At 38.6% G+C, this 24,621-nt stretch overlaps 1 protein-coding gene across 1 annotated transcript; it reads left to right on the top strand.

The window, feature by feature from the left end:
- Window positions 1-8,092: 8,092 nt before the first annotated feature.
- On the top strand, window positions 8,093-24,286 carry GPBP1L1 (GC-rich promoter binding protein 1 like 1; the record flags this gene model as incomplete). The annotated part of the gene is made up of 10 exons (XM_082002853.1): window positions 8,093-8,152; window positions 9,365-9,494; window positions 9,866-10,149; window positions 12,949-13,021; window positions 14,213-14,406; window positions 18,021-18,161; window positions 21,855-22,013; window positions 22,779-22,903; window positions 23,782-23,884; window positions 24,140-24,286. 10 exons carry the CDS (start codon window positions 8,093-8,095, stop codon window positions 24,284-24,286), a joined length of 1,416 nt encoding a protein of 471 aa, XP_081858979.1.
- Between the last annotated feature and the right edge of the window lie 335 nt (window positions 24,287-24,621).

Below are 24,621 nucleotides of genomic sequence, written 5' to 3'. Positions count from 1 at the left end.
TGGAATATATAGATTTGCAGTGTTGTTGATGATTCTGCAAGACAGATTCATTTGCTCTAAACTTGAAAAACAAGGTGTTAATCTTTCAGTAATAGCTAGTTTTCACAAGAACTTGTAGTATCTCTATCTGGCAAGATTTCGGTTTGGAACATGATTAACATTTTAATCCATCATTTAGTGTTTTAATGGGCTTGCTTTTCCATAATTCTATAAAATCTGACATGAGTGATGCTTTGCATTTTTAGATGCTAGGTGTTTCATCAACCGGATATAATTTAAACAATGTTTTCAACAGTATTTTTAATGAATGGAACTGTCCTTTATATTCAAGTAACCAATTTAGGGGTCTAGCTGTGTGGTATAATGGAAAGAAACAAGTAATGATAGCAGATGTGTATTATAGTTATTATGGTGCATAATACCTCAGGGGTGTGAGTACTACCAGTTGTACATGCTGTTCTGGAACATCTACAATTGTCCTCTCAAAAGGTAGCTGTATTTCAGTTGTATAGACAGACTGAAGGTGTGTCTAGACAATTGTATTCATGGAAGCTGAAAGCAAAATGAAAGTAAATTTGTTTTGTAGACACTTTATGTAGGTGAACATGCCATTAACTGCAAATAAACAACCTCAACTTGAGAAGACTTAGCTCACCAGTTGTTATGACAACTCTTGAACTAGTAATGCTGCACTTACATCTTTTTATAGGCCTAATAATGCATGCGAGGCTGAGGCAAGATTTATAATTACATTATTCTAAAAGGGCTGTGCACCCAAATATGATTATCTTATTCAATAAAATGTTTCTAATAATAGTAAGACCAAGCCATGTTTTGCTTTTTTGGAAGACAGGATAATGAAATTTCATGTGTGGCTTTTTGATGTCCTTAAAGAAATCAGTAGCGTGCTTTTGACTCCTCCACGGTTGGGCTCCAGGCTGTGACTTGCTATTTCTGTGAATGTGTTGGGTGAATCAAAAGTTGTTACAAAGAGATCATATTTTATTTACTATGCATATGGTATTAAATCTTTATCATAAACTAACATACACCTGCTAAATGACACTACTCTGAAGAGTAGCTAAGTGGAAAGGTCTGCTGTGTATGCTTAGGCATATATGCTTGATTAAATAACTTCGAAAGAGCTGCACAGAAAGAAAACTGATGAGGGAAGTAAATTCTGTTCTGCATTATGCATCCATTAAATTGTTCACTAATTTTTCTGAATGCTTTTGCAACCCAGCTGACATCTGATCTTCAGGAATATTACTGAAATCCCAATTGAGTTGGCCAGTTAGAAAAACAAATCTTTACTTTTTCCAAAGTAAATGTTCTATTTAGAGAAATACATAGAAATGCAGTGAAGTGGGCTGAAATTGTGTCAGGGATAGAGAGATGTTGTCCCTGTGACCTTTTACAGCTGCTTTTAGATGATTGATAAATGTATAATCAAAGGGTAAAAGTTTACTTTTATGCTGGTTTTCTGCTAGAGGCTCCAAGTCTTTGTGGTTTGCTGTTGCAGATGAGAAATGGAATTAATGTAATTAATAGGATTCTAGGTGGACAGCAGAGGTGAAGGGAACAGAGGAGGTTTGCAAGGAACATTGAGGTAGAAAAAACATCCAGTTAAATTTGTCTAATGTGCACTGCAGTATGTAATGTGAGCAAAGGTTAGAATCCCTGGTTCCAGGTATTCCCAGAGAGGTTGTGTGCTAGAATGGAATCGCATGGTAGGCGATCTTTTATCTCGGGGCAGATTTTGCTTCCCATTGGGCTTTTACAGTTTTGCAGGTTGAGGCAGGAGATGGAAGAGGTGGTAATAGGAAAAATGTACTGCTGATAAGGGTAATACATGCATTTTGTTAGGAGTATTGAAACATCTCCATTCCCAATCAGTAATTTTATATCGCATTTCAGGGGCCATGATCATCTTTAGTCTTTAGCTTGTCTCTTTAGTCTTACATTCTGGTTGGTATAGGTCATGGCATACTGAACACCTCCTTGGTTCCTACTGTCAGGTATATCAGCTGACCTCAGCTTGAGAGTCAAAGCTTTAGGAACTCTCTCTGGTTTAGAGATTAACTCTGGTCAAGTCTATGTTAGGAGGAGATATGGAAGTTAACAGAATTATTAAAACAACTGTGTAACTATATTCAACTGTAACATAGCATGAACACTATTAATGGTGTATTAGATGATGGGGTTTTTGTCCTGGACTATGTGTGATCCTTGCTGTAGACTGTGCCTCTTCTTTAAATTGAATATGCTTGTATGTTTTTTCCATTTGCATGTCAAACTTTTAATATTTGTTTAGACAAATACACAATGAAATCTGATAGTACAAAAGAGCATCTGACAACTTTCACTTGTTTATCGACTCAGTGATAAATATCACTTCTTCCACTTGCATGCTAAATGACATGGTGAAGGATATTTAGATATGAAACTTAAGCACTTACCAAGGGAAAGAAGTACTTTGTAGCAGCAGAAACCTATGAAAAGAGGTTGAAATAACACTTAAAACATTTTTAATGCAACATGCAAAAATTACTAATTGAAATTATTTTTTTAAAAGGTTGATTAGAACTGTTAACAAATGGAACCCAAGTGCTAATAATGAGAAAGCATATTTTTGAGTAGTTGACAGATCAACCTTTTTTTTTCCACCAGAGCTCATTAATGCAAATTTCATTGTTCTAAAAGGAGGTATGCCTTTATAGAACATTTCATTTAATGATTTTATTATTATTATTATCATCATCATCATCTCTTTTTCTGATTTGTATTTCCAGAAAGAATTCAAACTTGAACTCATTTTAGAGGAGGGAGAGAATTAATAAATTTGCATTGACAAGCACTTTTGTTTGCTTTTTTCCTGGAATTGGGAGTGGCTACTGGAGATGATCTTTGTCCTTGTGGTTTTCCGTAGTGAAGCAGAGACCAGTTTGACTGAACTGTAAATGCAATATGGGAAGAATTGGGAACTTTGCCTTCAGGGAATGCATGAGTGTTTGTTCCACCTGCACGTAGCTGTGCATGACCAGAGAAAAGCAGACCCCACCTGTACTTTGAGGAATCTCTTCACTCTGTCCATTATTGAGTAGTTGGCAAAGGTCACTTTAGTTCTATGTAGTAATCAAAAAACAAAGCAATGTTAGATATTATGAAGAAAGGTTAAAAAATGCGCAATTTTACCATTGTATAAATTGGTCATGCTCCTAGATCGTGAGTGTTTTATGCAGTTTTGGTGATCTTCTATCTAAAAGATATGGTAAAGGCTAGGAAAGCTTGTCTGACTTAGCTTGGAAGAGAGATGACTTGATGGGTGTGTATATCATGTATAAAATCATGAGTATTATGAAAAACTGAATAGAATGTGGTCGGGCACTTTGGGAGCACAAGAAAACATCCAATTGAATTGACGCTGACGTTTTTATAGCCACAAATTTACTTTTACACAAAGCACAAGTAAACTCTGCCCCCTCTCATTTGGGAGGCAAAAATGTATCAATGTGTTTAAAAAGAAAGCAATTCAGCAGATTTAGATAGAAGCATTGACTGAATAAACTGTTATATGGACTCTGGCTTAAAAGTCTGAGAAAGTATCCTGGGACCCCTGATGCTATTTGCTCATGTTCTTGTACTTTTTTCCCTTAAGGATTTATTGTAGGTTGCTGTCAGAGAAGGTAATTGGTAGACTTTGGGTCTTGCTTATTATGATTTTGTGATATTACTGTTGTCAGTAGTATGGTAGGTTATGGGAAGTGCTCTTGGGTAGGTTGAAAGTGTAATGTTGGCCAGGATTCAGAGTGTGTGTGAGAGGAAGCTGTAAAACCTAGCATGTGGGCTAATTCTGAAGACTGAAGGGTTTCAGCAGTAGTATAATTTACAACATCTCATCTAACAGCAAGGGTTTTTTGCTTTAGCAAAAAGAAAGTATTGCATTTTAATGTCACATACCTTGTTCTTTTTGTGATAGCACATACACAGGAAGGCAGTGACTGAAGAGCAGAATATATGTCTGTTGAAATAAGGAGCCAGCCACAGGCTGTGTCGGCATATAGTGTATTGGCATATAGCCTTCAGTACCTTGCTCCTGCCAGGAAATGCAATTTCGGAAGGGCTCAACACTACTTTCGATTTACTATCTGAAGTGTACCTTCTGTACACTAACTGAAGAGAGGTGGGTGGAGATTAAGCACCTTGCTTTAATTTGCTAAAACCTCGGTGCAGACCCTCCCAGTAACTATGACACCCACAAGTGAGATTGTTTCAGAATAAAGGTTATAGAAGTATCAAAATAATTGATTGAAGGTTTGAGATGATATGGAGGTCATTTCTTTAACAAGGGTAGAGTTTTCTGATCAGCAGAGGCTAATTTATGCTGACTGTGCAAGCATGATATTTGCAAGACTTGGACATCAGTCCAAAATGTCATGTCTAGGAGTTGCACTAGACTGCATGCATGGTAGATACGGCTCCTTAATGAACTGCCCTGGTCACTGATATTAACAATGATATCAGAATAGCAGGTTAGGAGACCTGAATCTTCTGCAAGATCTTTTCAAAATTGGTGGTTAGAGTTTTGCAAAGAGTTTCATCTTGATTTTGATTTTGCTGAAATGTAAAAAAGATGTCTTGTAGCCACACAGGTTTTGCAAACTGTTGATGGGCTTTCCTTTTCCAAAGGTACCAGGAACCTTTTTTTGTTAAGTGGAACCTGGATGTTTGTTCTCTGTGGGCTTTGCTTTGTTTAGATCCATTTTTCACATCACTGTGAATCGTTCTCAAGGTTCATTAAATAAACTTCTTAAATTATTACTTGCTTCTGCTGTCAATAGTTTGACATGGCTTAATTGCTATACAGTTTGTTCTGAAAAGTATATTTATTCAGAAGGTAATGAAACTTGTTTAAATATATTGACTTTGTTCCTGTTTTGTCTTCTACTTACTACTCAAACACTGGGTAGCAGCCTCAGAAGGTCACATCTAAAGGAGTTCTGTACCTGTGCTGACTTCAGCGTGGTGGGAGGACTGTTCTGTCTGCAGCAGATGTTCCAGCATGTCCTTGTATGCATTGAAAAATTACCCTTTAATATAAAAACAGGTCTTGATAGGTTAGCACTTTTGTTGTTTGCAGTGTGTGATGCTTACCAGCTTGTGGTAGAGGGTGGGATGCTCAGAAAGTTCCCAGGTCAGTACTGTGTATGGCCATGTCTGCCCTGGTTGTGCCTCATCTTGGCTGGTAGATTGTAGGGGTTGTGAGGCTGCTTGTTGTTATTCTACCTCCAGAAATACGATCATGGCTCACAGCTTAGGTGTGAAAATGTTTCCCTCTTTTCAAACTCCCCTATGCAACAATAACAGCTAGTTCCAGAAAGAAAAAAATTATGAAAATGAGAGGGTTTATTAAAAGGAGTGACCCAGAGGATAAAAAGGTGGTGATTCTTTTACAATTCCTCGTGTGTGTTTATTTTAAGCCTCTATCAAAACTGCCTTAAAGACTTCAAAACAAAAAAAAAAAATCCACATGCTTAGCAGAGTAAAGAATGGCATAACAAGTGCAACAAAAAACAAAACTGATCAAAGAATGGATCCATATACAAACAAAGAAAACAAACTCTGACAAGTCAAATATAAAGGCATAACAAGGCACGCCTAAAGGGATTCTGAGAAATAGCTGATGACATCAAAACTAATAAAACTTTTCGGATGTTTCAGGAGCAGTAAACTTATCTTTTTGTTTCTGGTTGGGTAAGATGATTCAAGGAAAAGGAGGCCATAGCAGAAAAACTCATTTTTTCTGCTGTTGGTATTTTCTGTGGAGGAGTTAATGGACTACTGAATGCATTACTGTCATGAGTCTCTTGAGAGGGGAGTCTGGCTGTATTGGAGCAGGTGAGGAATGATGTGGGCGCATAAAGGAGATGAGGCACATGGAATAGCCAAGCCTAGTTGCAGCCTAAAGTCTTGTTATTATTGTAGCAACAGGTTTTGAAACTGCTATGAAATGTGCAATCCCTTTCATGAGCTGCATACAGTTTCTCCACTCTTCCCTTTATTCTCATTCAGCTTGTTTATATTGCCCCTTTGTAAACTAAATCTGGGAAGTGATCATTTAAAAGCAAAAATGCCCTTTTCAGGGACCCTTTTTTTTAAGTTAGATTATTTCAGGTTTTGTTTTGATCAGAGATCAAATAGTTTTTGGCACTTGCAATATAGTTGCTCAATTTCTTCTGTTCTTCTCTCAAGTCAGACTTTGTCATGTTTATGCTGCTTGTATTGATGGTGTTTTGTTTGTTTTTTATAGTGACTGCAGTTCCTGTCTCACCTCTTTGATGGAAGAGGACTATGACCCAGAAGTGAACTCTCCACTGTAGAACAAGAAGCTCTTGTGGAATAATTTGTGTCCTTTTAAAAATAGCACCCAGTCTACAAAAAATAGAGTAGAAGAGATTATTTTTGGACCTGGCATTTTTCTGTTCATGTGACCTATGTTTCAGCATGTAAATGGTGAAAACCGGGAAGATAAACATTTGTGCCTGCTTTTGAGCTTTATATCAAGTAGTGCTTAGCTCTGTGGAGCATTAACCAAGTTACGTGAAGACCAGAGTATATCCTAACTTTCATTTTTTTTAAATACTATACCTTTTTTTAGCAGATGTATGTGATAAAAATGAAGCTTATATTTTAAGAGAACTTGGGCAGATGCTTCTTGTTTAGGTCTCAGCATTTGGAGCAAACATTTCTATGTAACGTCGTCCTTTTTCCAGAGTGTTCAGGTTGATCTGCTGCAGATCATGAATTATCCAGCAGACTTGAGTGTATCTGTTCAGTATTAACCATGGTGTTGCTCTGAACGTTGTCATGCAGAGTTGACAAACCTTTTTGTAATGTAAAGGCCACCTTCTGTACTACCACAACCAGAGGGAATTTAATGAGGTGAACGTGGACGTGGCTTTTTTTAAATACAAATTACCTTCTTAGGGTTTTTTTTTTGTCATAAGAGTGCAAAGAGAGGTTAAAATGAGCAGCTGAGGGGGTGAAGGGCACAGTTGGCACGAAGTGCGGCCTCTTGTGCTCCACTTCGAGACGCACTATTGCCTCAAGGCTGGCCTTACAGCATACTGGAGAAGGAAGGAACCCGAAGGTCAGTGAAGCACAGAAACTGAGGACATTGGACTGCAGAGGCCAAACTCAGGGTAAGTGATCATATGTATTTTTTCTTTGCTTATATAGTGTTGACTTGTTCATAGATAATTTGAAGTTGAAAAATAGAGGAAAATGGTAAACAGAAGAACCTTCCACAAAAAGGCAGAATTCAGTTATACAGAGCACTAATGGAATTTTCATCATTTTGAGCAGTGGAAATGTGCTTTCCAACAGGTCATAGCAGATTCAGCTTCACATTCCTCAGTAAGATGCCTCAGCTGGTCTTCGGTTGAACTTCCATTAAGATGCAGATCGTTCAACCAGCCTGTGTTCTGTTCCTTCGTTTCTTAGCTATGAAAGCAATTTCAGCATAGATGTTCCCTGATGTATGGAAACCAGTGGTTCTGGTCATATGATTATCTTTCAGGTCTCTGATCTGCTCTCAATGTCTCTGTCATCACCGGTTTGGTCATATTTGGTTTACAGCCTCTGGAATAAAACATGCAGTGATCACTACTCTGTAGACTATGAGACAATGAGCAATGAAGGAATGTACATTAAATGTAATGTACAATTACACATCTGTGCATTGTATGGTTTTTGCATGTTGTTTGTGCCGTTTTCTTCCTGCCTCCACACCCATCCTATCGTGAATTTCATGGGTGTGTTAATTGTAAATAGGAAGTAACTGGGAGTGTTTACGTACTTACCTGTTTTAGTTAGAGGAACAAAGTCAGCAGGAAAAAAAGACATGCTTAAGTGTCATATGAAAAACTACAGCACTTTTCCCATTCTATTCTTACAGGCCAAACTTTGGGAAATAAATTGTATTATCATTTCAGTTTAGAAAAGATGACAGTCAGCGAATTGTCTTTTCATTTACAGATCCTGGCCATGAGGTTTGATGCCTCATTTTATTGAAGGAAGACACTGGACCTAAATGGCGCAGCATGACTTTGTTCCTGCCTGGCTTAACTTCTCAACGCCACAGTCAACCAAGGTAACATTGATACAGATCACCTTCTTTTACAGCTATGACAATGGGGCAATTTTTTGCTTTTTATTCTTGTTTTGTTTAAAAAATGTTTAATTTTAACTTCTGTGGTTTTAAAGAAGGCTTTTGGAAGCTTACTAAGCTGAAAATCTTTTTGTTGTCTTTGTTTCAACAAATGTATCCCTTCTATTTCAGAAGAGGAACAGTCTTTGTGTTCAGACATGGAAGTAGTTCAGTGTCCTCGTGTTTAGACTAGAGTGGGATACCAGGTAGAAAATCATTAAAAGAAATGGCCCTAAGTCAAGACTTAGGCTGACACTTATTTACAATTCAGAATATAATTTGTGTTTCATTTATGAAAATAATCTGATCCTTGCTGAATAGTAGATTAATAAGAGCTTGGGCTTTAACTCCAAACTCAGAAATACTCATTAGTTTTTTGCAGACTTAAAATGTGGGCAGTTTGCCTGTCACCTTCTTTCTAAAACTGGTTCCAGAAGAAGCTTAGCTTGACCCAGGAAGTCTGTTTTAGGACTTTAACAATTTGCATTACTTGTGCATGGCGGTAGAGAAAAACATTTTAATAGCAATCCAGATCATAGTGGGCAACACTGATGAACAAGAAAGAATACAGCTTTCACCTTCATGCTTAAATATGAGGGGACAAAAGTAATTTCAGGATATTTGATCCATTTAAAATGAACCTCTGATTTTTTTTATAAGTAAGGGAAAGTGAAGAGTAAAAGATTCTTTGGAATCTTTATGCTAGAAGCATGAATGTTTTCTACAGCATCATGGTTGTTTCAGCCCAAAAGTTCTTTAACCTGAGTATCTCTGAATTTTAATCAGGATGATTGGATCCTCCATTGCTGTCTGCTCTTTTGTCTTTAGAGGGAGTAAATGAATGAGCACCTGTGTTTCATAGAATTACTTTAAATGAACTGTGCAGAAAGTATGTGTTTGCAAAGACCACTGGTAAGATTAGTGTGTTGGGTTCTCTCTGATTCTGTGTAGGGTATACTGATTTGTGTGGCCTTCTGGTCAGGTTCACATGGTTGTTGATGTCATTGGCTAAGCAACATGGATGCTATATTGAAAACTAGTACAGGAATGTGGGGTTTGGGTGGTGTGGTTTTTTTTTTGGTTTTTTTTTTTTTAAAAAACACCCAAAGAGTGCTCTAAGGAATGCTTCATTAAATCACCTTTTTCTTTCTGCAGTCCCCTGCAGCCACCTTTGAGAAACATGGAGAGCATCTTCCACGGGGAGAGGGCCGCTTTGGGGTGAGCCGTAGGAGACACAACTCTTCTGATGGATTTTTCAATAATGGGCCCCTCCGAACTGCAGGAGGTGAGTAGGAGGGATCAGAATGCAGCCTGAGAGCAAACATTGTGGAATATTCTACAGAATGAAGAATTCTGCAGAATATAAATAATGTTTTACAAAACTGTACGTCTTCAAAACACCCTGTAAGAAGCTTGTGCTAGCAATTCTCTTCTCCCATGCCGTGCACTCAGGCCTTAAGGGTTTTCTGTGGTAGCTGTATGTGCGTGTTGTAGCTTGGTTTGTTTTCTCCTATAATCACACAGTAGCTTAATAAGTTTGGCCTAGTAGTTACTTACTGAACACTGACTTAACAACAAGAAAAACAGCCTGATATTTCCAGTATTCTGCACACTGTGTTGACTTTTCTATTTGCATACTTATCTTCTTTTATTTAGACTGCTGGCATCAGCCATCCCTTCTCCGCCATGATTCTGTAGATTCTGGTGTTTCTAAAGGAGCTCATGTTGGGCTTTCTGGCAGTCAGCCTGGCTGGCATGGTCCCTCACGGGGCCATGATGGTGTGAACCAGCGTGGTGGAGGAGGAACTGGAGTTCATCGCCACTGGAATGGCAACTTCCATTCTCGGAAAAGTTCCACCTTTCAAGAAAAGCTGCCTGTTGAATCCAGGGAAGAGAAGAAGGAAGATAAAGAGCAGTTGCAATTTGAGGAAGAAGACTTTGTAAGTGTGTAGCTTCTCACTAGAAGTGGCAGCTGTAAGAAGTGGCTTTTCAGATCTCACTTAATTAGCATTAATAGGTAGTGAGGATCTAGAGTTGCGTTCTGTTCCATGTTTGAGGTCACAACAGATTTAACAAAATTAGTCCAGTGCTGACAGGATGCTAATTGGTACCCAGAGTCCTCAGGATTTGACAACCTGTTGGATTATGGGTTTTGGCACTTCACTATATTTTGCCAAATGGTTATTGTGAACTGACGACAGCCTTGTAACACACAAGCCAGCTCTTCAGCAAAACCCATAAGGTGACAGTTTGGTCTACCACAGGAAGAGTAGTTACATTGACTTTGCGGCTTTGCTTACAAAGCCTTTTTTTTTTTTTTTTTTCTTCTCCTAAGTACATCTATTCAGCTTATCTTCAGTCTGCCTGCTGTTCCTGTCTCCTGCATTCTGGTACATGTCAGTGTTTGTGATAACTTTCCCAAGCTTGTTCATGACATGTGCTCAGACCTTTGCAACCATCTGTCTTGAATCTTCTGGAATAGTATTTTGTTATCAGAGATGTTTTCCTATCTTTCTGTTAATCTGTGGATTGGGGTTTCTTGAGCCATTTCTTCCATCACTATCTCCAATTCATCAATTTTCTTCTTACCCAGCATTCTGATTTCACGTGGTATTATCAGTACGATAGTCTCTTACATCCTGGCTCTATTTTTGCTGGTATATCTTTAGTTTTCCAGACTTTCCCAAATAGTACCTGGGCTTATGGCTTTCATCCTTAGCATGTGCATTCCGTTAGTGCTAATGCTTTGAGATTTATGCACCTTTTCTGCTTTCTCTTCCATTTTAATTTTTTTTCTCCTGTCTCCTGATGAAGATTTTATTGTTATCAGACCATGTATTTTGCTCTTTGTATCTTGTTTCTTGCTGTCTCTCTAGGCTGTTCTTGACCAGTGTTAATGAGGTCAATATCACCTGTAAGGTTCTGGTAACTGAGTCCCTTCACCTAATGCAATTCTTCTGACTTCATCTTTGATGCTAAAGCCATTGCTGCCTGCAGTAATGAGAGTTTCTGGTAATAGTGTTCACACTTATGTGTATCATCATCTTGAGCTTTTTGCTGTCTTGTTCAGCTTTCCTCTCTGGAAGGGTGTTTACAGATGAAATTGTCATGGCAGTTTGGCACTGCTACTATTCAGGAATTTAGGAGCTGGAGTGAAATATATGAATGCTGCACAGCTGCTTCTGGCCAAAATCTAGAGTTAAATTGCCACAGGACCCAGTTTAATTTAAGCTGCCAGGTTCTTTTAGTGAAGTGCCTGGGGAGTGATTGCATGCTCTTGTTCAGCTGCTGCTGGGAATCGTAGTCTGCATCACAGGGTGGTTTACACCTGGAGAGCAGTGATAAAGCTTGTGTGTAGAGTTCTGTTAATCTGATTTCTCAAGAATACTGTGATTCAGAATTTCTATAAGCTTTTTCTTTAGACTGTTAAAAGCCTGTCAAAATGTGGAAGGTTATTGTAATGATTGTGACTATGTACTGTTGTACTCTATCTTGATCTAAATCTTTCTTCCATTGTACTGCTTCATTGTCCGGTGCCTTGATGAGTGCTTTTCCCCAACTGCATGGCTGTTCCTTCTGTAATTACTTCCCCCAATTTTTTTTTAAGATGGATCATACCACACACTGTCTAGTAGCAAGCTTTGCTGCATAACTCCTGTATTGTCTTTGCCATAGTGGTGAAACTAATGTGTACTGTGGTTAAGGATGTAGCTGTTAGGCCTGTGTGGCTGATGATGGCAACACGTTTCCTGAAAGGTCTGCAAAACAGGCTGTTAGTCTAAATTCTCCTGTGGTGTGAGCACCACTGCTATAAAACTGACCTGTAACTGAAAAATGAAGCACTGAAACAGAGGAATTTCTAGGGTCTGAGGCAGGAATTTATGCTATGGTGTGACATTTTTTCCTAACTCTTATAAAACAGGAATGCCTAGTATTTCAGAAGTTCATTATTAGAGACTTACGCTGTAGCCATAGTAACTAACATATGAAGAATTCATTAAACAGAGGAAAAAGATGGCTTTATTTTGAACTGAAGTTATTTAGGACGGGGGAAGACAAATAGCTAATCAGAAACACTTGTCATTGAATGCTCAGATTTTTGTACTCTGTTTGAGTTTGGACACGTCCTTAGTTGTTCCACAAAGTTGAATTCTGATACTGAATCAAAGGTAAGTCTGCAGAGACCGCTGAGTCTGCATGCAGCATTGTCCTGAAAAGTGGACTCTGAACCTTAACTTAAATTTACCGGTAGATTTTTTTGTCAGTAAACATATATATATTCATTATTCCTTTACATTAGGAGCCTAGTATTGCTTTGGGGTTGTTTTTTTAATTGATTCGTGCATAATTAATGTATAAAAATACATGGTAAATGCGGCTAGATTCTTCGTATACTGATGATGTGGATTCTGTTTTATATTTTGAGTTGCTAATGAAATACCTAAATCTTTTATGTGTGTATTGGTTGCTGGAATCTACTTAATTGTACAGTAGAAGACTTAAAGGGCCTGGCCTGAACCCTCTGATAGTTCTTTTGGAAATATAGCAGGAGCCAAGGAGAATACAAACTTGAATTTGAGAGGGCTTGTAACAAAGCACACTCTTCTAACTCAGGTGCTGTTCAGAGAAATCTACCTGTACTCTGGTTTCCTAGAAGCATAATGTTATGTTAATACTGATTGGGGTTTTTTTGTTACATGCGATATAATGATATACTCATTTGCATTGTCTTTTTACAGCCATCTTTGAATCCAGAAGCTGGAAGACACACCAACCAGAACAAACCTTTAGGAACACCTTCTGGAGTATGGGGTAGGTAAAGGTATTTACATCACTGTACAGAGTGCTGATGCTGAAGCAGGAAGTTGTAACTGATGTTTAAATGCTATTTTTTTCACTCAAAAAGATTTTAAAGACTTAAGTGAAGCAGACAGTTTGCAGCTTTCTCGCCTCTGTTGTTTTCCACCTGCAATCTTCACTAATCTCTTGGCCTTTTTTGTCTACTTGAAACCATGCATGTCTTGTCACAAAAAACCTGCTAGTGGCAGTAATGTCACTGTTCTGCATTTGCTTCCTGTCTTACTGCAGTTACAATTTCATGCAGACATCACTTAAAGAGCTGAGCAGATTTGAGTGAACTAGACATTAGTTTCTGACTTAGGATCTTCATATTAGAAATACAGCAAAATTTCCATAATTCTGTGGTTGAGATTTATGTGATTTTTTTTTTTTTTTTTAACTCAGAACAGGCTTGCCTTTGATTCTGATGTGGTATGCAAATCTATGCCTTTTTAAAAAAAAAAAAGAGTGAAACAAGGTACCAGTTCTAGCAGCTAAATAGAGGTTTGTTAATCTCTAGTTAGAATGTAGCTAGATTAGTTGGGTTAGATACTGTAAATAGTACAAAAAAAAATCAAAAACACTTCTTGCTATAGTACTGGATTGTATTCTTTTTGCATATTTGTCAGGCAGCTGTTGTTCTGCTCAAAAAATAATGCCAATTAACGTTTATGGGGCTTTTAGCTGTTTATACCATTACTGTTTTTAAATTGTTCTGCTCCTGCAAGTGTGTCGATTTGGCCTAAGAAATATTAATTGTGCTTGTTTGTAAAAGCACTGTGTCTTTTAAAGTATAGGTGTAAGTTATGCAAAGTATTTTTGCTGTGTTAGTGAATTAACAAAGCTGATTCATGGTTGCTCAAAAAAATGCTAATATCTGTTCTGATTTCTGTAGAATGGTGAAAGGCTGTTAACTGATGTCACTGTCTGTTTTTCCCCTTCAGTGTCAAGTGAGCTGTTGTGGTTAAATGAAAAAAGATTGGACTTTGACATCCTTATCCAGTATCTTTGTTCAAAGCTGAAACAAAAGAATAGCTGATAGCAGTCTCAGAATCAGATGTGTAACATCTAAGATTGAGAGGGGAGAAGCTGGAGCCAGTATACTGGAGCTATTATGAAACTGAGCATTTGTATTTCAGAACCTTTCTTGGTTTATTTTTACAGAAAACCCCCCTAGTGCCAAGCAACCTACCAAGATGCTGGTCATCAAAAAGGTTTCAAAAGAGGATCCTGCCGCTGCCTTTTCAGCTGCATTTACATCACCTGTTTCTCACCTGGCAAATGGCAACAAAGCCACCACCATTGTCCCAAGTGTCTACAAAAATCTGGTTCCTAAACCTGCAGCTCCTCCTTCCAAGGTACAGGGGTTTCCAATCAAGTTAGTGAACTGCAGATCAAGGGAATCAACCCCCTGACAAATAGCAGGAGTTGGAATCCAGCAGTTTCTGGGGTAGTGGCCTTTACAGTAGAGGTCTGTTTACTACTAAAATTGTTGTTCCCTGTTAAAATGCCATTTGGTCTTGTCCATACAGAGAACTAATCTCTCTTCTGATGATACTAATGTCTGTTTGAATGGGTGTGTTCTCATGCATTAGACAAATCCTTATCTCAATTAGACAAAACAAGCAATGCTAGAGAAGTGGAATGTGTGCTACCATGTGCTTGGATTATGCACGTGACTACCTTGAAAAATATTTACTGGGTTACGATACTTTGATGTATTTAAGACACAATTGAGGCTAAGATCAGATTAGATCGTAACATCCTGCAATTTAGCTCTAATTTAGTTGAGTCTTAGCGACAACCTGGAAAAGTAATGGGTTTTGTGCTACGATTCCTTTACTGAAAGAAATATAGGAGTGATGAAAAAACAAGTAGGTTTTTTGTTTCTTAGTTCTAAGCTTTATCTTGCCCATTTTTCCAGAGAATCTACATGTATAGATGCCCTAGAAATTTTGTAGGATTGATAGTGAAAGTGTCTAAGAAGCTAAAGAAAATTATTATCTAGGTTGTTCTTTAAAAAGGTGTCCAAATACTTTGATTTCTAAAATTTATTAATTACTAATGCTGGCTGTGACACTCCCAACAAAATCTTCCCTATGATTAGAGTAGATTAGTGTTACGTGCTTCAAAGATAAAAGCAAAATAGGAAAGATGAACAATTTTTTTTGTAAGAAACCAAGTTTAGAGCTTCTTTCCCTTTCTTAAGTTTCTCTTCATTCAGGCCAAATTCTGCCAAATACAGGAAAAGTCCTAATGGTTAAAGTTATTATCAAATAATCTAGTATAAACCCTTAATTTAAAAACTGATCTCCTCGATCAGATGGGATAAATCAGCCTATTATGAAGGTTATTAATAAAAGAGTGTTTCATTCCATACACAGTTTTCAGTCCATATACGTACTTGTTTAGCATAGTTAAACAAGATGCAGCTTCTGGTGGCTAGGGAGCTTCCTATGGCTTTTATTTTTGCTTGTACAGCTTGATTGATATATGTGTATATATATTCTTAACCTGGTTTTAGTCTGGATGTTTTGAGTGGTCTTCGAAACAAAAAGATACCGTTTCTCTACAGACTGTTAGATTGTCTCTTTGCTTCAATGTAAGCAGAATTTTAGTGAACAGAAATATATACAGCTTTCCTGTCTTAGCTGCTATTATGTGCAAAGATAACTTGGGAGGTCTGAATGTTAGCGCTGTATCAACCGTAGAGTTTGAGACATTGAAATGCACCTCTGAAAGCTATGTAAATGTCTGTTTCTTCTGGTCGTGGTATTCCTGTTGCTTGAAATTGTAGAATTTGCATGTAAAAATCTTTTAGCTATTATTCCTTGCTGTGCAGTCATAATTGTGTTTGTTTTGGCTACTTCTAAAGCCCATACTCATAGGTTTTTTCATTAATTCCATCTAGAAGAGCTGCTCTTCCTAACTCTGTTTTGAAGTTAAACTCTTAAGTTTTGATTATTCAGATGAAACAAAAAAATATATTAATCAGTGCTCACAGTTGGAATAAACCCTGTAATTTTCATAGTTAACCTGAAAAATATGATCTGTTTTTCTGTGACAGCCTTGTGGTTGTGGTATGGAACTTCAGCTTACATAAAAAATAATGGTAGGGCTTTTTTTTCTTAGCTTGTTTTACATGTTACGTGGCTCTCATTTGCATTCTAGATTGTGTAAGTATATTTAAATAGAAATGATGGCAATATGTAGTGGTAGCTGCCGAAATTCCTTTTAATGAAGTATTTACTGTACTGAACCAGTTGGTAGGCCTGGATTACACCTGGATTCATACCTGAAGTAGTATAATACTGATAACATTAAACGCTATTTGGCTAATGGAGAAGGTATTGACTTTTGATGTGTAGCCCAAGAGATCAGTCATGTTAAGCAGGATATAAATATGTACTTAGTGATTTAGATATTAATTTTTAAGTATGCATGCATTGACATGGTGCTGTGATTGTTGGGAGAGTATAGTGCTCCTCAGTGATGGGGATTGCAGTAGGGAAGAATTGTCTGCGGTGTCATCAACAGCGCTTTTGTTAACGAATGGTGGCCATTAGTAAAGCTAAAAGGTGGGAAATCAGCATATGCTTAGCCAGAAAAACTGTGCGCATAATGCCTTTTTTAAAGGTACAAGACATAAAGCAGCTATGGTAGGATGCATTATTCTGAAGATTCTAGAAAGCTGTACAGAAATTGCAGTGCCTAAAGTAGTAGAGTGGTCAAAACATTCCTTTTGACAAAGTGAGTGGTATTGGAAAGCTGCCACAGGCAAACTGAACGAAAAATGGTGTCGTAAAGTTGTACCTCGTAGTATTGAAAGGAAGAGAACTGATGACAGTGAAACAAGTGCGTTCATTCTTGGTTAATTGAGACAGATAATTGTTCACAGTCAAACAGTCCATGAAGGTCATAATCTGCAAACGATTCCTTCTGATACGCATCTCTAGTTGTGCTTGAACCTAGTGGCCTCCCTAAGAAAGCAAATAGGGGTCTGTCGTTGAATTTGTCTAAGCTGCCCCTTTGTGGAATCTGGGAGAACAACAATCAGCAGCCAAGAGCTGGGTATCTAAACAGTGCAACCACCAGATCTGCAGGGAGAAACTTTTTGTCACGTTAATTCTACACACTAAAGTTAGTACAAGGCAATATTGCACCGTATGTTTTAATGCTCTGACAGGTGTATTTCTCAAGCTACTTGATACAACGCTCTTGTTAGAATGCTTTTTGTAAAGACAGTCATTTCACAGTGTTTGTCCTTGGTTGATAAGAGAGGCTCAAGAATAACATTCCAAGTAACAAAAACTTATCTTGAAGTCTCTGCTTTTCAGCCAAATCACCAGTGTGTTTGAAGGGATACTGCAGAGAGTATCCAGAGCAAAACAGCAAGTGCTCATGCACTTTAATGAACTGGCTGCTTTGTCTTTTTTTTTGTTGTTGTTGTTGCTAAATCAGTGCAATGATGGACACTTTCAGAGCCCTAGGAAATAATTTGCATTCTCAGCCTGGACAGAAATACTCCTTGATGTGCTTCTTCCTTGCACGGGGAGGTTCCTGTCAAGTGATGCAAACTCTTTCTTTGTGGCATACAGTGTTCCCATGTGAAATGTGAATTTAATTGGGGGTTTTTTTTTACTTCCCATCTGTGGGTAGCTTTAAGATACATTGCATTACTTGACGGTGATTCTGACTTAATGAAGAGCAATGCTGGATTTTCTCTTTGAGCTCTAACGGTGCTTTAGTGGACAGTGGTGTCCATGAAGCAGAATTGTCTGTGGTTTGGGGAAAACGGAAGAAGATGGGGAAAAACAACGGGTGTCGAGGTAAACTTGTTGAGACTTGGAGAGGGAGGAAAGAAAATCTGTACAACAACCAACATAATGTTTATTTGTTTTACTACTTGCAAGTAACCCTTTCTTGTGCCTTACCATTTACTGTCCAGTATTTCGTGTTCTCTTCAATATAGCCAAGTCCATGGAAAGCCAACAGAAGTGAACATAAACCAGGCTCGCTTTCCTCCAGCCGTGACTCTGCCTTTACCAGTCCAGTGTCTGTAACCAAACCAGCGGTACTGGCGAGTGGCTCAGTCCTCACCTCTCCCAAAGAGGTAAGGCGTTGGGTTTGGGGATAGGGTGGGATCTTTTACCACTATCACCTATTACAGCTTAAACATGATAAGGTCCTCTCTGTACATGATATACCTACCTTTGCACCCTTGAAGAATGACTCACTTGTACATTCTTAACTCATTCTGCCACATCTCTGATACATTAAAAGAAATAAAATGTGGTTTAACTGGATGTAAAGCCATTGGTGTTTGTTCAAAGGTATTAGAATTTTCCTGCAATATAAAAAAAAGTACTAATGCTTTAAATAGTGTTGCATAACTAGACATGTGTAGACTTGGTGTTATCAGAGTGCAGATACCAAGAACTGATGTGAATAGATACGTAAACTGATTCCCATGCCATTCTTTAATACGGTAAAAGAAGGGGAAGGAGGGTAATCTGCCTCATTTCCTTTCTCTAGGAGAGCAACAGCACAAGCAGTGAGCTCTGGGAGGCTTGAGAGGGTTTAATGTGTACATGTATCTTCAGCTACAGTGTCTGATTTTAATTTTGGTGTTGGAAGGACATGAGGGGGAAACTGGCTTACCTCTGCTTTTGCTCTGAAGTATGGAGAGAACCTTGCATATAAATCTGTTAACATTTCAGCAGTAACTGTGACAAAACACGTTTTGGCCAACATTTCTATGCATCACTTTATCATTTATATACAAAATGCTGTTTTGGAGCTTGAAATTCCACAAAGAAAAGTGGAAAAGTGACACTGAATTACTTTTCTTCTCTGCTTCTGGGAATCAAAATTCAGCACGTTTGTGATCATGGGTAAAAAGAACAAAAATAAAACAGACTATGATAAACAACCTATTAATATAATTTGAAATGATTGTGTTTGCATTTCAAGTGTAACAGTGGGGTTTTTTTCTAGTTGTGCATGTGTCTTTTTCCTTTACAAACCTTACAAAATAAGACTTTGTTATCTTTATGATTCTCTGCTTTGCAGGCTTTACTTTGCAGCAGCCTGTACTTTTCTGCTTTAGCCACTGCAGAGTGTAAAAGCAGTCATTAAAAGCAATAGTTAGCAAGCATGCACCTGCACTTTGACAAATAGATCTTACACTGTGTCCCTTTCCCTTACCTTGCTTTTGTCTGTCCTCAGACCAAGTCCTTTGTGCTACTGACAGCCTTTTTTTTTTTGTGTAATGCACAGCACAGTGTGGACACCTTTGCAGCATAGATATATTAACTTAAATAGGCTTTCACCTCCAGGTAGATACCAAGAAGGGTATTCACTTTGTGTCATACAGTAGTAAGCAAGTAGTCTCCATTATTTTATTCCTGCCCCGCCCCCAGAAGGTCTTACCTGAAACTTTAGTCAGCAAAGATGTCGGGTACTAATCTGACGGCAGGAGTAGGCAGCTGGGTTTTCCCCAGAACAAGCAGTACTTCCTTAATACTTCTTGTATTACCAGCATCAATCAACTAAACAAAAAGGGCTTAAAAATTCCTCCCAAATAAAATTGAACACTTGTAATACATTTTTCTTTCAATCTGTTGGATACGTGGAGTATGAAAACACAGGACCATGACCAGCAAATGCTACTGTAATCCTAGCTCCACAGGCCTACTACAAGTAATCTCTGCCTTTTTATTTCTGAAATGGGGATAATGCCATGTCCAACACTTCTGCAAGAGGGGCACCTTTATTCATAAGAGACCACAGTGTGTTCAAAACTAAAAGGGTGCCAACTAGCACTGGTGCCATGTCCCCACAAGCCAGTCTAAGATAACCAAATTCGGATACAGTCTGAATTTTTAAAATGATACAGGATGACTTTTCTGTTAGAGTAGCTACCCCTGTTAAACAGACTGATATCTGAACATATCTGAGATTCTACATAGTAGTCTCATTTTAAAAATTTTTTTAAAAAAAAAAATCTGAGGGATGTCTTGATGTTTCAGTCAGAGGGCTAAGCCTACCTTTAGAAAAGATGTCAAGAAATGACTACATGTACCCCTTTATATAACATTCTCTTTTAATATTATAACACCTTCTACAACAAGTTATGAATAAAATCAGAATTGAGGTGAAATTCAATTCCCTTTCAGGACTCTGTTGTTTCTAAACCTTAGCTTTAACTGTCTTCACCTAATGTGAAGAGGACAGGCTGAGAGTTGGTGGTGTTCAGCCTGGAGATGAGAAGGCTCCAGGGAGACCTTATTGCAGCCTTCCAGTACTAAAGGGGGCTTATAAGAAAGATGCAGGGCCTGTTGCGATAGGACAAGGAATAACGGTTTTAAACTAAAAGAGGGCAGATTTAGACTAGATATAAGGAAGAAATTTTTCACAGTGAGGGTGATGAAACACTGGCACAGGTTGCCCAGAGAGGTGGTAGATGCCCCATCCCTGGAAACATTCAAGGTCAGGCTAGATGGGTCTCTGAGCAACCTGATCTAGTTGAAGATGTCCTTGCTCACTGCAGGGGGGTTGGACTAGATGACCTTTAAAGATACCTTCCAACCCAAAAATTCTATGATTAAGTGGAGAAATTAAATTTTATTAACTCAGCAGTTCTATACAGTGCCATTAAGACAGTTACTTCTAGCAAAGAGCTCAAGTGCTTTACTGAAGTATTAGAAATTACCAGAAGACATCTAATTTTTAGTCTCCTTTGTTCGTTGTTACCTTCTGTCAATGCAGTCAAACTGATTACCATGTTGAGACCTTTGATTTCAGTACTATGCTTTTTATCCTAATATTCAGAGTAACTTGTTATGTGTGTTACAATTGTGGATTTGTTCCTTACTGTGTTGAATTAGTCAAAATCTGAAAAGGCCACCTGAGAAATGTTTACCATAAGACATTAGTTTCAGCATGCACTTCCCCAAAAGGCGTTATTACACACCAGTGTTTCATGTGCAACAGGCATTAGAAATAGAAGCAGCAGTTTCTGCCTTGTTTTTGTTTTCCTAAACATTTTAGTTCCCTTGAACTTTGCTCAGAGCACTGTGAGTATACTAAAAACACTTTGCAAAAGGACATTCATTTTGAAGAGCCTGAATTTGCAACCTTTCCACCCTAGTTTATAAAAAGGGCGAGGGAGAAAAACACTACAGGCTTTAGGAAATTTTACTCTGTTTTAATATTGAGGAAAAAAAATCAAAGCAAGTAAGTGAAGGAAAATAATAGTTTTGCATGCAGGATTCTATTGTTGGGTATCCATGTTAACAACTTAATTACTCGTTGTCTTTGAGTAGCCAGACATGAACTTCATATATGAGCAGAAGGGTAAGATATTGGGAACTTTTGCATAACATGTTCTTGGATTTCTTTTGCATGTCCAGTCAAAATGATGGAACAAATTAAATTGAAAGCTCATCTTGGTTAGCAATCTTTTTATTGCAGTGTCATGGCTGGGATACTGCTAATGTGCAGACTGGGATGCCTTATGCCTGGTTCACAGATTCGAGTTAGTTAAAGCTTAAAACGCTGTGGAAGAGCATGGGAGGTTACCTTGGGTTCATGACTTGAGCTGAGCAGATTTCCCACGGGCTCCAGGGTTGCCTGTGGCTCCACACTGAACCATCTGGGCCGTGAGTGTACACAGCGAGGATTCATCAGCGTGCTCAACAGGAACTGATGGGTGTTTGAAAGGTGTAAGCACAGACCCTGAAGAAGGCCGCATCTTCACAGCAACGCGGTTTGAAAGTCTCTATATTCTACCTTCCTTGTCTAGAGTCCTTCCAGCACCACCCCTCCCATCGAGATCTGCTCTTCACGCTTGACAAAGCTGATGCGCCGTACCACTGATAAAAAGAGTGAATTCCTGAAGGCACTGAAAGATGATCGGAATGGGGAGATAACAGAGAACAGAGAATGTGACAAGCTGGATGATGTAAGATTGCTGTCCTTACTGTATGTATGATCATGATGTATTTAAAGAGTTGAGTACTGAACAAAACCAGCAGAGTATGTAATTCAGGCTCTGGAGGAAGAAGGGAATGGCTTCCATTTGGTCTGGCACACATGCCAGCAGAAGTAGTGGTAGTACACAGCACTGATGAAGGGAGATCCATAACATGACGAAATGCAAATGGATAAGTAATAAATGAGGTGGAAGGGAAAGTCACAGATGGTGAAGGTAATCTAGATTTTTGCAAGGGTTCTCTGAGGAGTGGAACAATACCATATTTTAACATCTCAGTTTGCTTTCAAACTTCCTTGTCAAACTACATCCACAGGAAAGTAGAATTCAGTGCTCGTGAAAGGTGCAGGATAGTGGCTCAAGCCTCAGAGGCTTAGACCAGGCCCCTAAATGCATAAGTTTGTGGCTTAACACATATGTAAAGAGTGTCCTTAGGAGTATTTCATTCTCTTAGTTTTCTTACTCTCACTCTGAAGCCACTGGTGATGGCTTTGTAGTGCCAACTCTTACTCCCTTGACACGAAAGTGCCATCTACCAGATGTCATTTGTGTTGTGTTGTCTCGTACAGCGAGGTAAAAGTTGCTTTCAACCGTTATCAGTCCACGCTCTGTAAAAAGAGACTTGCCTCGAGGTGAAAGGCTTTTCTTCACTTCCAAAAGCAGAAGCCTGAACTTGGAACTGTGCTATTGGCATGGTCTGTGCAAGCATACTTTGATGCTTTTATTTTTCTTCAGATGGAGAGCAACAGCACACCAGAACCAAAGGAAAACTGGGAAGAGAATTGCCATCAGAATGGCCTTTCTCTCCCTTTGCCAGAGGAGGGGGAAAACCTCTCTCATTCATTGGAAGCAGAACACAGGTGAGTAACAGCAAAATAAGGTGTCTGGAGTAAAGGAGAGTGAGTCTTTGGACTGCATGAGGAGAAGGAAACTATTTTCAAAGACAGCTGTCTGGGAAGCTTCATGTGTACTGAGCTAGAGGTGTGTGTGCTTCATGACTAGTGCTGGACTGGGTGGAGTCTTACCGAAAGTAAAACAAGACTCTGCTGTGAGTGAATCAGGTGAGCCAAGATTTTGCCAAGGTCTGTAACTAAATTCCAGTGCTTCTCTAGTACCACATCCTTGTGTGTTAACACTGCCTAGATATTTTCCTGCCTGCACTGGGAGTCAGTATGATCCTAGTGTGATTCTGGTTAATTTACAAGCAGGTGTCCTAAATGGAATGGTCTGAAAACTGCAGGTACACCCTCACAAGCACACACCATTTTCTGTGTGCACCTAGAATATTCCTGTGCTGCTTTAAATGCTGTGTAAGTGGAGGAGAGTCCAGAAAATATTTACGTGGTATCTCAGCTTGTATCTTGCTTCAGTGAGTAAGCAGTGTGTGAGCATCTGATATAAGAGGATAGTAAGTTTTAGGCGATTCTGAGCTGTGATACTGGTGTGATTGCCTCATGTCCTCCTTTCAGTGTCCAAATCTCTGCCTTGCTTTCCTTCTGCCAGCCTAGTTATTTACCCATTGTACAGGACCTCTGATTATTAAATATTTGTAAGAGACATTGAAAAATGTTGGGTAAATGTGAAGCATTGTTGAACTGGTCTCTAATATAGAAGATTCCCTGGTGAATTGGGAGTGAATTAATACAAAACCTTGTGCTTCACGGGCAAAATGTTCTCTCCTTTGCCATTGTTCCTTTGCTTTAATTCCCGAGCCCCTTTTATTTTCTCCACAAATCAGGTTATTGAAAGAAATGGGATGGCAGGAATATCCTGAAAATGACGAGAACTACCTTCCCCTCACGGAGGATGAGCTCAAAGAGTTCCAAATTAAATCAGAGCAGGTATGTTTACAGCTCTTGCCACTTGTGACTGCTCTTCTCCCTCACCCTTCTCATGCACAAATCTTCTGTGATGTAGTTCTTAAGGATGTTCAAGAAGGCAAAGAACTGAAGTAAGGTTATAGTGCAGGTGATGACTCTGTGTGACCTGTGTAGAGCATGTGGATACAGTTAAATATATAATTTGTGTCCACAGATGGTTTGCAACAGTTACTCTCAGCAATTTGCTTGTTTTAAAACTTGCTTTCATTCCTACAGCGAAGAAGAAATGGATTTGGGAAGAACGGATTTCTTCAGGGCCGTGGCTCCAGCCTGTTGTTCCACTGGAGAAGCACTTTTAAGACAAAGATTGAGGACTCAGACACAGAAACTAGTAGCAGCGAAACGTCAGATGACGATGCCTGAAAGTGGGCACAAGAAAATTGAAATAAATAAAACCAACCCAATAAACTCAGTTCATAGTTCAACATGTGTTTGGGGTTGTATAAACTAAACAGAGTTTATTCTGTCTCCAGTCTGTTCAGTTTTTTCTTTTGTTGTTAATACTTCATGCACAAGGGAAATAATTGTATCCCAAAGAAGAGAGAAATTGGCTTCTTTAGCTTTTTCTTTTGGTTTTGCCCTAATGCTTAATAGAAGTTTGTGCAGCTAGCAAATTTTGACAAAAATCCCTTGTGGGGCAGTGCACAAGTTCAGTCTTGTAAGCAGGATACAAGTGACTGACCTTTGCAACAACAAGC

The sequence above is a fragment of the Phaethon aethereus genome (assembly GCF_964289735.1).
Source record: "Phaethon aethereus genome assembly, chromosome: 8".
In the NCBI taxonomy this organism is placed as follows: Eukaryota; Metazoa; Chordata; class Aves; order Phaethontiformes; family Phaethontidae; genus Phaethon; species Phaethon aethereus.
Note: the sequence above shows the minus strand (reverse complement) of the source record. Positions and strands in the feature narration are given on the sequence as shown.